Source organism: Myodes glareolus, chromosome 3 (assembly GCF_982192425.1).
Source record: "Myodes glareolus chromosome 3, mMyoGla1.1, whole genome shotgun sequence".
Lineage (NCBI taxonomy): Eukaryota > Metazoa > Chordata > Mammalia > Rodentia > Cricetidae > Myodes > Myodes glareolus.
In genome coordinates this window covers 38,079,827-38,098,462 of record NC_142028.1, presented here as the reverse complement: position 1 = coordinate 38,098,462, position 18,636 = coordinate 38,079,827, and the positions used below count along the sequence as shown (strand labels likewise).

General features: G+C 46.5%; 1 protein-coding gene across 1 annotated transcript in view; it reads right to left on the bottom strand.

Moving 5' to 3' along the window:
* Window positions 1-1,311: 1,311 nt before the first annotated feature.
* Lhfpl4 (LHFPL tetraspan subfamily member 4) overlaps window positions 1,312-18,636 on the bottom strand; it is a 41,973-nt gene continuing 24,648 nt past the window's right edge. The window contains exons 3-4 of the mRNA XM_085686837.2: window positions 7,811-8,047; window positions 1,312-4,938 (exon numbers count right to left, since the gene is read on the bottom strand). Coding sequence (XP_085542963.1) covers window positions 4,838-4,938; window positions 7,811-8,047 — 338 coding nt within the window. The 3' untranslated portion in view covers window positions 1,312-4,837. The remainder of the gene's footprint in view (window positions 4,939-7,810; window positions 8,048-18,636) is intronic.

The window sequence follows — 18,636 nt, the reverse complement described above, 5'->3', positions numbered from 1 at the left end:
CCGTATTTTGGTATGTTCATCTGCATATCCAGATGCACTTTTAGGGTGCTTGTTACGATGTGTGGTTCACCGTGCCTAATGGCTTTCATTCCCTAATCGCCTCACCATTTCCTGCAACATGGTGAGCGCTGCAGCTCTCATCACTTTTCCCTTGTCTTTCTAGAACCTTGTGTGGTTCTAGAAAGAGCTAGTCTGACTTCTGCAAGTCCCCACAGGCACACAACCAAAGTGGAGCCTTGGTTGCTGCAGGTCCTGAGGACAGAACCAAGGCTGTACCACCAGGAGTGTACACAGGCTGCCACTGCCTCTTTGCCTTGTTGCAGAACCCCAGTTCTATGGTAGCGTGCCCAACTAACGTTCCCAACCTCGTTCAGCTATGTGTGCCGGTGACTCAGTCCTGTGGCATTTCCAGGCGGCTTCAAACGGCTTATAGATCAAATGACTGGAGCACCAACAGCCCCCTGGACCAGAAGATAATTAATGTATTGGGTTTTCCTTTTTTAATTTTTTTCCTTCCTCCTCTCCCTCCTTTTCCCTCCCTCTTCTTTTCTTTCTCTCTCTCTCTCTCTCTCTCTCTCTCTCTCTCTCTCTCGTTTTGACATGCTCTCACTATGTAGCCCAGGCTGGTGTGGAACTTGTTATATAGACCAGGCTAGTGCCAAATTCACAGAGACCCACCTGCCTCTGCCTCCTGTGTGCTGGGTTTATTAATGGCCTGTGCCACAATCCTGGCTTTTAATTTTTTTAAATTTTAACTTTACATGCAAGGGTGTTTTGTCTGCATGTATGTGTGCGCTGATGTTAAGTACACACAGTGTCCATGGAGACAAGAAGAGGGCATCAGCTCTCCTGGAGCAAGAGTTGCAGGCGCTGGGAATTGAACCCAGGTCCTCTACAAGTGAGCGCTTGTCGCTGCTGAGATATCCCTCCACCCCCACCCCAACCACTATGGGGGGACTCTGGAGGATGGGAGTGAGCACAGACGGACAGACATGGTGGCCAGACTCCTCCTGGCACCTCGGGCCATGTTCTGGAAATGCCCAGACTTTTTTTTTCTTTCTTGAGACTAGATCTCCTCACGGAGCCTGGTGTGGCCTTGATTTTACAATCCTCCTGCCCCAGTCTTCCGAGTGATGAGATTACAGGCATGCTCCACTAGGTCCAACTTTTTTAATGCTGTTGTGACAGAAACTGTCATTAAGTCACAGTGAGCACTGGTGCTCCATGAATTTGCAGCCATTGATACAAAACGTTGGGCTGTATCCCACTCATGAGGCCCTGGGTCTTGATTCAGGAGCAGCAGCCAGCATGGGTGATATAAATTGTGTCTTTATTTGAACATCATTCCACCTGCACTGAAGCTCAGATCCAGCAGCAGCAGAAGGGGTCAGGACCAAAAGAAATGTTACCAAGTTGGACAATGAACATCAAGGACACATTCAAGACAGAACTTACTAATGGGGTGTAGACAACACCAATCTATCCTAACACCCAGCACAGGGCCTCGGAGGGCTGTCGAAGTCGGAGGGGGGGCTGGCCACTCCTGCTCACTTTCTCAGGAAAGCTCCAGTCCTACCCTAGCTCTGATTGAGCCAGGCAAGAACCACAGAAACTTCTTGTACTAGAAGGAACCCAGCCCCTCCAAAAAGAGGGTTTCCCTTTTCCACATCAGGAGCTGGAGAAAGGCTAGTGCCCTCTGTGCTCCAGGGGGACTCTTTAGTCCTGGGCTCCTTCCCCAGAGCTCCAGCTGCCAGCCGTCATCTTGGCTCTCGTGGGTCCCAGAAAGATGTTCATCTTCCCCACACCCTCACGCCCTCAGAAGGCTCTCCTCCATACTGTGGTCCTCTGAGAGGTGAGTTCTACTTGTCACAGCCCCAAGGACCAGTCTAACCAGTGTTTTGGACCAGAGACCGGACCACCTCGAGGTTATGGCTGCTTTCTTCACTCTGCCAGGAGCGAAGAAGACTTTTAATGACGTAAAGTCAGGAAGCTCTTAGTTGGTGATCAGAAGCAGAGATGTCGACCTTCCTAGCCTGTCCCTTCCCAAAGGCTAACACCGGCTCACCTGCCCTAACTGTGCCGCTCCAACTGCCGGATCTGCCAGAGCCCCACCTGAGCTCTTGGATGAAGCATCCATTCTCCCTGTCCCTACCGCTTCTCAGTCTTCAAGACCACAATTTGGTCCGCACTACTACCTCTCCTTTCCCCGTGCTACCCTGGGGCTCCTGCAGACTTCAGCCCACCAACCTGAAACTCCACAATGGATCTCAAATTGCTGGGCAGTAGCCGGTTGGCTACGGTATGGATGGGAACACTGTTAGACGGCTCCCCAAAAGGAATTAGTTTCCTTCCTCCCCTGTGTGGTTACCCTACTGCTGACACAACCTGGCCTGCTTGCGCATGTGCGCGCGCGCACACACACACACACACACACACACACACATACACGCGCACACGCGTGCGCTTGCACACACAGACACATACAGTCTCTCTCTCTCTCCTCCACAAAGGAACAGAGCTGCTTGGACCACAGACCTCCAGTCCCTTGACCTCCATGGAGTCTTTTCTAGCCTGTCCACCAAAGCGCGCGCTGGGGGGGAGGGGAGGCTCGGAGAGCAGGTATCCTTAGGGGAACAGTCTTCAAGCACCCACATGGCTGCCCTCCTGGCCCCACCCCCAGCATTTCTTCTTCCCTCTCCTCCCGACGACCCTCTTCTCTACATTTTATTCTTGCCCACTGCGAACCACACCTCCATCTCCCACTTCCTGTTCCTCTTCACCCACCCTCCTTCTGCACCACACAGCCCCTCCCTCGCCATGCCTGTCTCCCATCTCATCTTTGCTTCCCAGGCTGTGCTCCTGCTTCCTCCCTGCCTAGTTCCCAATCTGTCACCCACTCCTGGCCCCAGCTGTCACTACCTTGCCCCCCTATCTTCTGGTTTGAATCTGAGGAACTGACTCCTGCTCCCTTCTCCTTCATACAAGCCCCACCCCATCCATTCCCAGTCTCCTGGCCACCTGCAGAAGACGCCTCCAGTGCTGGGGCTCCAGGAAGGGACTGGGTGGGAACAAGTGTGTGTGTGTGTGAGAACACAAGGGCAGTCGCCGAAGCTCGGGAGGAGGTGTCTGTCCTGGAAGAAAGGTAGAGATGGGGTCTGGAAAATGCCAGGGATCAGAAATCCTTCCAGAAGCCAGCATCAGATTCCAGTTAAGGTCTGAATGAGTCTTGCCTTGGGTCGTGGGTCTTGCCCAGGAATCCCAACTCTCAGCTCCAAGTCCTATGCAAATGAACACAAGGACAGCAAATATGTGGACTAGCCACCCTTCCAACTCTGGCTGAGGCCCACGTGACACACGGAAGTGATAAGCCCCTTGTGGAACCCATAGGGGCCACACACTCCTCAATACAGGGACCACGCAGCAGGCCATGCCCTAGGAGGCATTTTGCTAGAAGAAGCTAGTCTGCCACCCCTCCACTGGGGATGGAAGGCTTGCCAGTGACGAGATGGCTCTGCCACCAGGTCTATAAGGTAACCAAGGATGGTCCAAAAAACACCAGGAATCTCCCTCATTTTCTCTCTGCTAATGGGAGGAGGGAGGAGCCCCTATGGTGAGAGAAGAAGGGAGATCTTCACATCTGCCCCTCCCTAACACACACACATGCATGCACGTACATAGGCATGTGTGTACGCGCACACACACTCACACACGCGCACACACACTCACACACACACACACACACACACACACACACACACCTCAGTTCCAAGCAATGCCCATGAGGTTGCAGACCCTGGGCATATTGCAAGGCGAGAGTGGGCAAGTAGGAGAAAGAGTCAGGGACAGGGTAACAGGGCCTGGGATGGGGACAAGGGTACCCTGTTCAGAGGTGACCTGCAAGTTCAAGTTAGGCAGAAAAGTATCAAAGACGCAAGACTGTCCCTGCCTTTGGCAGATGTCCGAGGTGTAGGAAGCGAGAGAAGGAGAGAGGAGCCCCTAACTCCACCTCTGGGCCCCTCTCCACAGCCACCGACCCTGACAATGGGCCCGAGAAGTCTATGCTGTACAAAACAGGCCAGAGTCAAGGGCTCAGTCACTGATGAGCTACTCTGGTAGAGAAGAGGTCAGGCCATTCCCAGGCTGGGAAACTGGCAAACTCCAGCTACGGTGACCAGTTGTCTCCTCCCACAGCCTCCAGAGCCTGTGTCTCCCCTCAGACTCTGAGGTGATGAGGGATTACCAGCAGTGGGAAGGAAGACCCTATCTTTTCTCCCTCAGCACGGCTTCGATTCCTTTGAGAGCTGGGTGCAGGCTTGAATGAGGGAGTCAGAAGAGGCCCCGTGGGTGGGGCTGGTGGCACCTGGAGCTTTGTGGCAGATGTGGTGGGACCATCATCAGCAAATAAAAATAAAGTAGGAAAAAGTCTGGCCCTCCTGGGGCAGTGTCTTGAAGGAGTCTCTTTAGGAGACCAGGACTGGGGAGGCAAGGATGCAGCAGGCAGCCTTCCAGACTGAAGGGGTCTGAGGAGCCCGTCCTGCAGCGCTTCCTTCCCCGGGGGTCCTCAGGGACCTCCAGCTAGTCTACACAGGAGAGAAGGAAACCGAAGGACCAGAGAGGGAGAGCCAGGCTCCCTTTGGAGGCAGGACCAGAATCAGGCTCTTTCAGGATATCAAGGGCCCCTGCCTTCCGCCAGGCTGCCACCCCACCCCTGCCTCTCTTCAAAGGCTGGAGTTGTCTGCAGTCAGAGATTGGGGTCTGGAGCTTGACCGCAGGAACGAGAGGGCAGCAGACGAAAGATGCCGAGATCGGGCCAACTCCTGGGCTACAGTCCTGGCTTTCAGGGTCCCTGTGTATGAGCAACAGGGCATGGCAGGACTCCCCATCCGGAGACGTCACCTCCTGGCCGCAACACCGAACTCACTGTAGTGCCTACAAAATCTGAGGGAGAGAAGGGAGAATGTTAGAGACTGTCAGGTCACAGCTGTCCCCGCGGCCACTCCCCAAAACAGCAGTGGGCAAAGAATAACTACAACCAAGTTGTTGGCTGGCGGGGAAGCCAGCACCCCATTCAACCTCTGACTTCACAGAGTCATTCTAAAGGTTCCAAAGAGACGCCATGCAAGTAATTGGCACCCAGGAACTGGTGGTGGCGCAGTTTAGCTTTTCCTTTGGCTCAGAACTGAGCGCTAGAGTCCAACTTCATGCACCAATGAAGGCTGGAGACTTCTTGGCATTGAAGGAAACAGGTCACTTCCTTATCACTCGCATAGGGATTTTCCGGCGGGGTGGGGGGAGGGGAATGCTGTCTATAACCTAGGCTGGCTTGGAATTTACAGGGTAGTAGAGGCTAGCGTTGGCCTCCTGATTCTCCTGTCTCTGCCTCCAGGTATGAAGATTACAGGTGTACACCACTATGATTGACCTCCCAGATCTCGTTTAAGAGTGAGCTGCAATGACTTGCCACAGGCTGGGGACAGCCTGGGCTACACAATGAGTTCTATGGTATTCTAGTCTACCCCAAAAGGCCATGTCTTAAAATAAATGATCTTGTGAGAGAGCCATCAGGAGACAGGAGAGAGACACTGGGTGGACCCATTCGCTGCTGGTTACACCTATCAATACCCAGATAGCTTCAGAGAGGCTACAAATAGGTTGGCCTTGCACTTCTTGGAATTACCACCAGGGGGCAGGTCCTGACCTCAAACCAAGACCAAAGAAACTAACCGGTGGGAGGGATCTGTGGGAGCTCTTACAGTCAGTCCTAGGTAATGAAAAGGGGACAGGAAGGCCCTAGTCTCGCTGGGGCTGAGATGGGTAGTGTGACTGCTGGGACGAGCTTTGGTTCTGGACTTGGACCTGCATTCAGGTCCTGACTATACTTAGAGGACTTTGGGCAAGCTCCCCAACTCTCCACACGCCCATCCACTGGAGGGTTTATGTCCTCTGTAAAACAGCAGTCATAATGTCTGCCTGCAGAGGCCTGTGAGGTCTGACAGCCTTGAGCAAAGTGCCAGCCCTTACTGACCACTTTGCAGGCACAAACTTTCCCCTCACAAGCCCATCCTGAGAGACAGATCTGTTCTTAGCACCCTGGCTTTATGAAGCGCGGGAAACTGAAGCTTAAGGTGAAGCAACCTGGTTTCACTATAATCTGCGCTCAACACTCAAGACTTCAAGCACAGCAGCGGGGCCCCGCCAGACGAGTGGATACGCGGCAGCGTATACTATCTCATTTAATCCCATTGTATGGTGAGCCGAATCTGCAAGCAATGACTATAGTGAATGGCTTTGCTACACATAGACTGGACTGTGGAAGCCACTACTCTGGATCTCAGTCTAAGGACTGTGTGCCCATACACACACAAACGTTCACTCTCAGCACTAGGGGTAGGCTGGCATCAGCGTCAGCAGACCCTGCTTGGCTTCAGCCCTTTGACTGTCTGGTACTGTCATTACATTTCACTTCTGGAGACCCCAAGAGCACACTTGGACATGAGTGTGTGAAGGCAGAACAAAGACATCACAGCAACAGCAGGAAACCTTGGACCCTCCCTACAGGAAGAAGAATTAAATAAACCATCATTCAGCTTGTGCGCTCTTTTTAATTAAGTGAAATTTATTATTTGTGTTTGTGTAAGAGTGAGGGGGTGTGGAGGTCAGTGGGAGTCGGTCCTGGGCATGAAATTTGGGTTATGAGGGTTTCATAGCAATCCGTCTCAATGGCCCTGAATTGTGTCTCTGTTGTATTATTGTCATCAACATGCACAATATACACCAATCTATAATACTGGTGCATTAATACACACCAAGTATATAACATGGTGTAATGAATTTGTGAATGGCCACCATTCCATATCAAAGCTGTGACCACTGGTAATTTGCATACACTATAAGCTCTGATCTCATGGCCCAGATTCCTCTCCTTCCAGACCCAATCTAGTAACCAACCACCCCTTTAGTCTGTATTTATCATTTCTTTTTAAAAAATTGTTATTAAATTTTACTTATGTGTGTGTATGTGCTAGTGTAAGCCACATGTGATCAGACAGATGCCTATGGCAGCCAGAAGAGGGCACTGGCCCCCCAGCAGCTGGAGCCACAACACGGGTGCTGGGAACCAAACGCAAGTCCTCTGGAAGAGTTGCCAGTGCCTTTAACTACTGAGCTATCTCTCCAGCCCCATTAGCTCTCTGTCTTTAATAAATATATTGATTATACATTTGAATATATTAAGTTTTATAAATTATTAAATATATTATAAACACATATTATAGGGCGTAATAAAACACACCTCTCTGCCACTTCGCAGTCACACCCACGGGGCATGGGATGATGCCCACAACCGCCGAACTTCAATTCCTGTTCTCTATCTTCAGGGTGGCTGTGTGTGTCTAAGCTGGAGAACAGTTTTCAGGAGTTGCCTACCACTGTGTAGGTCCTGGGGATCGAACCCAGGTCATTAAGTTTGGTAGCAGTTTACGTGTTGAACCATCCCTATGTGTGACTTTTTAAATCATTTTTTAATTTTTTATTTTAAGTGTATGGGTGTTTTTGCTTGAGTGCATGTATGTGTATCCTGTGTGCAGAACCAGAGGAGTCCTGAAGAGGGTGGAAAACTGGAGTTGAAGACGGTCATGTGGCCTCATGTGGGTGAGAATCAGCCTGGCTCTTCTGGAAGAGCAGCGAGTGCTCTTCACAGCCAAGCCATCTCTCCAGCTCTCTGGGTGTAATTTTTGCTTCACTTAAATGTTCATCTACAATTGACCTGCCCCGCCCCCAGCAGGCCTTACCCTCAGGTCCGGACACTTACCTTTGTTCTCCTGTTTGAGCTCCTCCTGCAGCAGGTCAGTCTGCCGGTTGCCCAGCACGAAGGCGAGGAAGGACAGGATGAGCGCGTTGAGGATCCCGATGATGGCCAGAATGTACGCCCAGCGCACCGAACAGTCCCCCAGGGAATACTTCCCCGTCTTGGCCCCGCACATGTCCCGGATGGTCTCGGCGTCCCAGCCATCGGGGAAGATCATGCAGCCCAACACGAGGCACAGAGCTGGGCATGGGGAGCGGGCCCACACCGAGGTCGGGTCAGGAGGAAAGGAGGAAAGAGAAGGTATTATTACTTCCTAGAAGCGAGGAGGTGGGAGGGGGCTGAGTCCTAAGAATTCCCCCAGTCCCATCTAGCAATCTGATCACTTGGTAACTCTTTCTCCACCTGAAAATACAGTAACTGGGACCCTTGACCTCTCCTGCCTAACCCCACCTTCAAGGAATAAGAAAATACCAAAGCCAGGCCACATCCCCTGACATCCTCTGGGTTCCTCTTATTCTTACCCATCCTCAGCACTTCAGTTTTTGTGAGCCCGGCTTTGGTTTGGTTTTTCTTTTGTTATTCATTCAACAGTGGTTCACTGACAATCACTTTGCATTCATTCAAAGACGCTCTTCAGGCAGCAAAGGGTGACAGTAGGGTTTCCCCATAGTTTTTCTCCCTCCAGCTGTGTCTGGGAGATGGGAGGTCCTCGGCTAGTCCTTCTGTAGAATGGGAGCCATGGTGCTCTAGGGACATTTAGCAAGGTGCTAACTCGGTCATTCATTGCTGAGGGTCTTATTGTGTGCTGGGCATCAGAGCAGAGCTCAGGGAGGCACCCAGGTCTGTGTCTCTTGAAGCTTGCATGGGAGAGAGGAGGGTTGTAGCACAATGTTAAGGACTCAAACGCTGGCCCAGCTCTCTGCAAGATTTGTGGGCCTCATTTCCTTTGTCTTTGTGCTTCAGTCGACAAATCTGTAAATCGGGGGTGGTTAAGAGTACCATCAAATGATGGTAAAGATAACAGGGAGTCTCAAAGTGCTTTGCACAGCAACTCCCACATAATGTTACTGCTGATATCAGAACTCGTCCTAACAAGCGCTGGCTGCTCTTGCAGAGAATCCGGGTTCAGTTTCCAGCACCTGCTAGGCAGTGAGCAATTGTCTGTTACTTCAATTCCAGAAACTCTGACGCCCTCTTCTGGCCACCATAGGAACTGCACACATGGGGTGCACATACAAACAAGCAGGCAAAATACACACATAAAATAAAATAATTCAGGGCCATCATTAGCTATACAGTTATAAAGCCAGTTTAGCCAAAATGACACCATCTCAGAAAAAAACACACAAACAAACAAAACAAAAGCTTTAGTCATAACAAAAATAATAATCACACAAATGAGGAAATAATGCAATAGGTTTCAGGTGAGACAAATAAAAGTAGAAAGGGTGGGTCAAGATGGCCATGTTAAATGGCTCCCTTGTCCAATTCACTCACTTGGGTTACTCTACCAAGCTCTCACCAGCCTAGGTAGGGAGGGGGTGGATCAAGTCTGAGCCAATCATCTCACTGCATTCCTTTGGTAATAGTGATTGACTAGGAGAGCAGCACAGGCCCCATAGCAGGCCAATCAGAGGCTTCAGGTTCAGTAAGCAACTGGGAAGGCTTGGTCTGCTCAGTCCCCCCTCCCCCGTGTCTGTAGCTTGTGCAGAGCTGTTTGAGTTGTGTGACCCTTGACACTTCCAGGCTCGACCTGGTTATTAGATGACAGCGTTGACAAGGTTTGGTTGTTCTCAGTTCTGTCACTCTATGTGGCCCATCCAGTCCCCACAGTGGGAGAGAGGCAAGAGCCTTGACACCCCTTCCCCCAGCTCCAGTACAAGGGAGTGCTCCCTAAGCACCAGGCTCCTCCCTCCCCAGAGTTCTGAAACTTGGATTCCATCCCACACCCATCCTCCATGTCTGATGTAATGTCCCCAACAACACTGTCATCAACCTCTCGTTCTACTGGAGCTGCCTTCAGTTTCCAAGACAATAATCCCACCCCCTTGATGGGCATAGAGGAAATACTCTGCCCTGCAGCAGAACCAAGCCAGGAGAGCTAGAGAATTAAATAGTCTGAAGATACACCTAGGCATACAGATAAAAAACCAAGAGCAGACCCCGCACTCCCCAGGGGACAACAGGAGCTGGAGATTAACCATGGAAGCTTCAGGCCCCCATGGGCATTGAAATTCTGGTGTTAGACATTGTTGAAACCAAAAAGTAGGCATGAGACTAAGCCCTTTGGTGCTCTGTCATTGATTGGAAGGGAGGAGGAGAAAGAGGAGGAAAAAGAGAAGGAAGAGGAGGAGGAGACTTTAATGTCTGTCTCCCTATATGCCCGTGTTTGTCTCTCCATCCCTGGGCTCAGATTCTCCAGCAAAAGGAAGCTGACAGGGGACAGACATACACACCCTCCCTTCAGTTGCTTCCCAGCCCTCCTCTCCCTAGGTGCCAGAGTGGCTGGCCTCACTGTAGTCTGTTTTTGCTCACTCCTGGTGCATCCTCATCTCCATGGAAACCGCTCCTGTATCCCAGCTCCAGCTTCCTCCCCCTTCCCAACGCACGGGCACTGAGACCTCAGTGAGATTTTCTTTCCTGTGCTTTTGGGTTATCATTTTCTCTCTCTCTCTTACACACACACACACACACTTCTTTCTCGCTTCATCTCAGCTGGTCCCTCATTCCCTCTTTTTTTTCTGCCCTTGTCTCCATTTTTTTCTTCTCTTTCTCCCCCATTCCTCCCTTATGGTTCTCCAGTCTGCTTCAACTCTCCTCTCTTCCTTTTAGTTAACATTTGATCTCTCTATTACTTCTATTTCCTTTTATCTCTGTATCTATCCTCCTTACCCTGTTCTCTCTCTCTCTCTCTCTCTCTCTCTCTCTCTCTCTCTCTCTCCTTGAACCTTTCACAAGTAAATTTCTGATATCCTTAAGCCCACACTGGGACCACAGAAACAGTGTGTCACAGGCAGAGGCAGGCATGATGTCTATCTTCAGCATGAAGGGAAGCATACAATCAAGCCATCCCACTGATTGCCATATATGTGAAGGACTGTCTCAAAGGATCAGACTGGGGGCAGAGGCCAGAGCATCAGGAGCAGCAGGAGGATGCTGAGACAACCTCCCTGCCTTCTTGGCTCGGCAGAGCATTAGATGGTGGCTTTGGGGCTTTGGTGACTTCTCGAGCAATGGGAGAGAACAAGAAGTCAAACCACTTGAGAAAAGCCAGGCTGAGATGGTTTTTCTTTGTCTGGAGGAAGGGCAGTGACCAAAATAGGTTATCCTTGCCCAAGAATCTCAACCTTCAGGGAATAGCACACCACAGACAAGGCAGGCTTACCCACCTGCTCAATGAGGATTTCAAGACTGTGGTCTGTGGGCTGCACCTTTTGGGAGTCGGGGGTTGACTGAAGTGCCAGCTGCTCCCAAGTCTGATACCCAGGGGCAGGATGTAGCATGCCACAAGAGTTCTCAACCTGGCTGACACTCACATGCAGGGCATAGTGTACCACAAGAGTTCTCTACCTTCAGCCTAGAAACTTCATGGCAGGGCTGCTCTGTCTACCCTGAGATGCTTAGCTTCATCCCTAATCTCCACCCACCAGATCTCAAAGGAAAATACGTACTGTTGTTTTAAAATCAATCCAAATATTGGCCAGCATCCTCTGAGAGTAATGATTGCTTACTGAAAATCACTGGTGTAGAGGCAGGGGTTCTGGGATACAGCATCCTCATTCATTGACCCTACAGTCTACTATTAACCTGTGTAGGCAGCCAGGAGGCATTATGAAAAATTAAGATTGATAATATCATCATGGAGTGTAGCTCAATGGTAAAGTGCACTCATAAGGCCCTGATCTCAGTGCCCAGTACTGTAACAATAATAACAACAACAATAAATAGTAATAATGAGTTGTTTTTAACAACAGCAATTGAAGGTGTGGGTATGAGGGCCCACACTTATAATCCTAGCACTGGGGAAAATGAGGGAGGGTTATGAGCATGAGGCTAGCCTAGACTACCTAACAAGACCTATGTCCAAAGATAAATAGACAGCATTGAGTATTGAACCATATGCCAGTGTGCTAAGCTACTACGTTTTTCATCATCTCATTTAATCCTACAAAAAAATTAAAGGCCTGAAAGATAGTTCCATAGGTAAAGGTGTTTACTGTGCATGCCTGATGACCCGAGACTGATCCCCAGAACCCTAGTAAAGGTAGAAGAGGACACTGACTCTGCAGAGTTGCTCTCTGACCTGCACATTGCAGCCTGTGATATGTGGTTTCCCTCTGTATGATGTGAATATGCTTTATTACTATTGGTTAATAAAGAAGCTGCTTTGGCCTATGGCAGGGCAGAATAAAGTCAGACAGGAAATGCAAACAGAGATCTATAGAAAGAGTAGGCGGAGTCAAGGAGACGCCATGTAGCTGCCAAAGGAGAAAGATTCCCCAAGGAAAAAGACATCTTGGAACCTTACAAGTAATTCACAGTGGTGATACATAGATTAATAGAAATGGGTTAATTTAAGATGAAAGTGTTACTTAATATGAACATTGAGCTAATAGACAAAATAGTCTTGTAATTAATACAGTTTCTGTGTGATTATTTGGGTCTGGGTGGCCGGGAAACAAATGAGCAGTCTCTGTTAACAAAACGGTGCTCACTGTCTGGGGTATGGATCCACATAAGGCCTAAAAAAAGAAAGCTTAAGGGAAAAAAAACAAAACAAACAAACAAACAACAACAACAACAACAACAAAAAACCCGAGGGCTTCTAGATCCATACAGATGGGAGCCAAGCACAGCCTCTTGGTAGCTGCATTTTTTTTTTCAAATAGACTCTGTTTGCTGGCTACAAGGAGTGACGCAGCTCCTTTAAGAGAAGGCTTCCTGACTCAACATTAACAGCAAAAACTGCACGGCTCGTTTAAGGGAAGGCTTCCTAGTTCGTGTTGGTAGCATGAATGGCTCTGACTTTTTGGGAGGTCCTGTACCTAAATGGGGTTTGTGAGAGCGTGCTACTGGTCGCTCGATGATAAAATAGGCCTGCTGCGTCCCTGGAGCTGGGGCAGTGAGCATGGCTCACAGAAATAGTGAACATACCTCTACCATGTTGGATGGGACAGAGCCTGTTGGAGGAAGGGTGCTTGTTCATCCCAGATGCCCAGAACCAAAATAACCACACAGAAACTATATTAATTAAAACACTGCTTGGCCCATTAGCTCTAGCTTCTAAGTGGCTAACTCTTATATTAATTTAACCCATTTCTATTAATCTGTATATCACCATGTGGCAGTGGCTTGCCAGCAAAGATTCAGCATGACTGACTCTGGAGTATCCGTGGCATCTCTCTGACTCCGCCTTCTTCCTCCTGGCACTCAGTTCTGTCTTCCCCACCTACCTAAGTTCTGCCCTGCTCTAGGTCCAAAGCAGTTTCTTTATTCATTAACCAATCAAAGCAACACATAGACAGAAGGATCTGCCACACCAAGAGCAACAGGCAAGGCTGTGGAGCCGACCCTAGCCATGCCCGCTTAGCTTTTAAAAGAAAAAAAAAAGGTGCTCCTGATGAGAAAAAAATGACTACAGATACGCAATAAAGACAGATTCAAACAAAAAAAAAATACTCCTGAATGGATCACAGTGTTGGACAAATGTACATAGGAGAGAGATGAAAAAGAGTATAGACAATTATAAAAAGAAGTAGTTTTTAAAAAATAAAACAAAGTCTTTAAAGAGACAGTAAAAGTAATATAAAGAGTACAGACTGACATACATTAAAGAAGTAAAAGTAATAAAAAAGTCACATAAGGATGAAAAATTCACAGCGAGTCTAGATTATGTGTATTATTGTGTTTTCTTTCAATTTTTTGACTTAACTACAGAGAGACATTTCATTGTATGTGCTGCTAAGCTAAACCAACGTATCTATGGTTTGATAGAACAAGACCCCCCCGAAAGGTCTCTGTGAAACCTAAAAATATTTAACCCCAAAACAGCAGGAAGCAGTTTAGAGAAAACTATGCCCAAATTCCCAAAATGATGGTTTATAAATGTTTGTTTTCATTTAAAGGAAGATATGATATATAGATGAATGCTTGGTGTTGGTATGGATCTTGGACTATTGATACAAATTTAAGGTTGATTTATTACATTGTGTATATGTGTTTCTGTTCTTGTTTAAGGTATTGTGTTTGTATGGCTCATTTAAAAATGTAATGTATAATTAAGACATATAGATTAATAGATAGTCATCTCTCATAGTTAAACTTGTAGTCATGTTAGTTAGGTTTTCTAGATGTACAGAGATATATTTCAGATGGATAGGTAGTCTTCAAACCTTTCAAAGACTTACAGAATATGACATTTCAAATGTTTTAAGAACTTAGACTTTTCTTGACAGTGAGACATGTCTGCTTTTGGCAGCACCAATTATTTCAGAGAGGCTGATGGACATTGAAGAAACTCATTATGAAATTTGCCTTCAATGTGACAAAGATAGTCATTTGGGCAAGAAACTGCTCTTGCCTGGACTGTTTGACGGTATGCTGTATGAATGGACATGCAGGACATGTTCACAGAAAATGACTACTGAACTTGCCTAAAGAAGGTGAGACAGTCCTTTAGGGTTCCTGCTTCATGAAAGAGTTTGCCAAACACTCTGCAGGATACAAAAGAAAGTGACTGACAAACTACCAATATAGGCAAAGCAGTCTTTCAAACTTCCTGCTTCATGGAAAAGTCTGACAGATGCTATGGGCCTGTGGGCTGAAGGTGGATGTCCCAATGTTGCAGAAGAACTTTGGTAGCGAGATGTCTCTGTCAATTCTAGAGTTTTGGGAGTTGCTTACAATGCACTTCCTGTTTACTTAGGTAATATTATATCCTTCTGGAGTCTTTGCAGAGTTGAAGACAGATAGTTATAGTTATAATTTTCCTCAGTTATGATAAAAGAGAAATTAGATATGAAACTTTAGACTCACAAAGGTAGGACAGATAGAGTAGTTTCTTTAATTTGCCAAATGTAAATGGACTAAATATTGTAACTGTAATTCTTGCTTGATACCTGTTTTGTTATATGTAATGTAACTGTGTTAAAGTCAAAACCTTCCTTTTTATTTAGACAGAAAAGCAGAGATGATGTGGGATTCTCCTGTGTATACTGTGAATATGTCTTATCATTTGTTAATAAAGAAGCTGCTTCAACCTATGCCAGGGTAAAATAAAGCCAGGCAGAAAATCCAAACAGTGATAAAGATAGAGAGTAGAAGGAGTCAAAGAGACGCCATGTAGCTGCCAAAGGAGAAAGAAGCGCCAGAACCTTATGGTAGACGCAGATTAATACAGATGGATTAATTTAAGATGTAAGAGTTACTTAATAAAAATCTTGAGGTAATAGGCCAAACAGTGTTGTAATTAATATGGTTTCTGTTATTATTTGGGTCTGGGTGGCCGTGAACAAAGGAGCAGTCTTCCATTTACAATACTCATCATGGGTACGCACAATAATAATAATTTTTTTTAATCTGTGAGGTTGACAAAAACATGACCCCAGCCTACAGATGAGAGAACTGAGGCCCGGAGGAACTCAGCCTCTGATTGTATGTCACTTAGCTGGGAAGTGGTGAAGCCTGCATTCAAGCCCAGAGAGATACTTAATTACATCTTTGAATAAACTCATTTACAATTATTTGTTTGTTTTTCTCTGTGTAGTCCCTGATGTCCTGGAACTCTCTTTGTAGACAAGGCTGGCCTTAAACTCACAGAAATCCTCCTGCCTCTACTTCCTGAGTGCATTTAAAATATTTTAATTAATTAATTTAATGTATATGTGTTTTGTCTGCATGTACATATGTGCACCATTTGTGTATCTAGTACCCTTGGAGGTAAGAAGAGGTCATTGGATTCCCAGGAATAGATGGTTGTGAGCTGCTGTGTGGGTGCTGGGAACTGAACCCATGTCCTCTGCAAGAGCAGCCAGTGCTCTTAACCACTGAACCTCCTCTCCAGCCCCTTGAATATGCCTTTCCTCTCTTTTTCTTCCACTTTTCTCTATTCTGAATCATGGAATATGAATGAATGTAAGAGCAAGGGATCTTGCAATCATTTTTTAACAATGAAGATAAGAATCACAACCCAGGAGTGGTGGAGCAGAGAGTGAAAGTCACTAACAACTCCAGTTGCTCTTGTGCTGGTTCTGGGTTACCTAATTTTTGAACATTTGTTTTACCTACGAGTCTAGAATCAAGGTGAAGAGATGGCTCAGTGTTAAGAGTGCTTGCTGATTATTCAGAGGACCAGAACTGTCTTTAACTCCAGTTTTGTGGGCAACACACACACACACACACACACACACACACACACACACGTTTGCACAAGCACACACAAATAAAGACAAAACTTTCTTTAAAAAGAAAGACTAGAAGCTTAGATTATTAAGCTACAATTATTTAGGATATTTCAATCATGCACAAAAACCTAGTTATGGCATATATAATAATATATAATTGGGTTTTTTTTGTGGCTACATCTAGCTGCAAGGGAGGCTGGACATTTTTCCCTTAGACCCCTTCTCTTCATCCCCACTTTTGTACATGCCTTTCCCCTGTACATGTACAGAAAACAAATGCATGCAATGGTTTGACAACACAGCCATTTTTACAGCACAGGTGTGAATATACCTATTACAAGGGAGCTTGTTATGTGAATTATAGTATATCCACGCCATAGACTATTACTAATTCAATTTACTAAACTGTTTCTAGTTTCTTGATATAGAGGCTTAAATTACTGGCTTAAAATTTTGTTTTAGATTAAGCATGTAGCTCAGTGATAGAGTTGCTTAGAAGGGCAAGTCCCAGAGCTGAAGAGATGGTTCATTGGTTAAGAGCACCGGCTGCTCTTCCAGAGGACATGGGTTCAATTCCCAGCACCCACGTGGCACCTCATAACTGTCTGAAACTCTTGTTCCAGGGTCTCCCGTGCCCTCACACAAACATACATGCAGGCAAACACCAATATACATAAAATAAAAATAATTGGTTAATTAAAAGTAAAAAATAAGGATGTCTATGTTTAAGAAAAAGAAGGGCAAGTCCCTGATTCAATCCCCAGCACTGCAATATGGATACACCTTTGCTTCTTTTCCAGTCTATACAGTAGATGCCACAACTTTCCCTCTTTGCAATTCTGGTCACAAATCTTGTATTTTTATGTAACTAAAAATTTTCACAATTTTTGTGATTTGTTCTTGGATCTATTTATTAGTCTACATGCTACTTTAGAAGTGGTGGACATCTCTGTGAGTTTGAGGCCAGCCTGGTCTACTTAGCAAGTTTCATGATGCCAGCCTGTACTACACAGCAAGACCCTGTCTTTCAAAAAACTAGAAAATGATCTCTGATATCCAAATGTCCAGTCCTCCAACTATTTTCCCCTTATTTCAAGCTTATGTCAGTTCTGAGAGCAGGCACTGTGGCTTCTAGTTTTATAATTGCAAAGCTGTGACTTGGGGTCCAGAATGTGGACTGTCTTGGTGAAAGTCCCATTTGAGCCCATGAAAAATGTGTTCCCTGTGGCCATTGACTGCCTGAGCATCCAGCCAATTCTGGATCAAGTGGCTGGAGATCCTGCTGAGTCGGTCATGTTCTGAGTGATTTTTATGGCAGTTGGATTTCTTCTCTTTTCATCATTGTTGTATTTGAAAACAAGGTCTCATATAGCCCAGGCTGGACACAAAATCACTGTGTAGTCAAGGAGAGCCCTGAACTCCTAACCCCACTGCTTCTACTTCCCAACTGCTGTTACTGCAGACATGCAAGACCAAGCCCAGTTCATCTATTTACTGTTAATTCATGTTTCTTTGTAGGTGAAGTGGGTTACTTGATAGACCACACACACAGGTGAGGTTTTTATTTATGCACCTAGGACACTAATACCCAGCATGATCGCTGATACTGCTAGACTCATACCTACCGTGTCTATCACTCTTTCCTATGTGTTGCCCTAGTTATATATTGTTTAAAGAGATTTACTTATTTTTATTTTATAAATAAAATAATAAAAATGAATCTTTTAAAAAACTTAAGATGGGCAGTGGTGACACATGGCTTTAATCCTAGTGCTCAGGAGGCAGAGACAGGTGGATCTCTCAGTTTCAGGTCAAGTTGGTCTACAAAGCAAGTTCCAGGACAGCCAGGGATATGCAAGAAACCCTGTGTCAAAAAACAGACACACAAACAAAGTCTGGTGGTGTTGTATTTGTAATCCAAGCTCCAGGGAAGTGAAGGTAGGCAGATTCCTGGGGACCTATGGTGAGCTAGCCTAGGCTAATTGGAGAGCCCCAGGTCTCAATGAGATAACTAGTCTCAAGAGAATAGGTGGATAGCTCCTGAGGAATAACACTTACAGTTGTCCTTAGTCTTCACACTCACCTGCACACAAACACACACACCCACACACATGCACAAGCAACACATATACAGGTTTATATGGTTTATGATACATCCATTTATTGGATATTGGGACTCAGTTTTTTTTTCTTCATATTATATCCTTAAGAAAATAGTTTGAGGGGGCTGGAGAGATGGCTCAGTGGTTAAGAGCACCACCTGCTCTTCCAAAGGTCCTGAGTTCAATTCCCAGCAACCACATGGTGGCTTACAATCATCTGTAATGAGATCTGGTGCCCTCTTCTGGCCTGCAGGCAGAGCACTGAGGATACTGTATACATAATAAATAAATGTTTTTTTAAAAAAGAAAATAGTTTGATAACAGA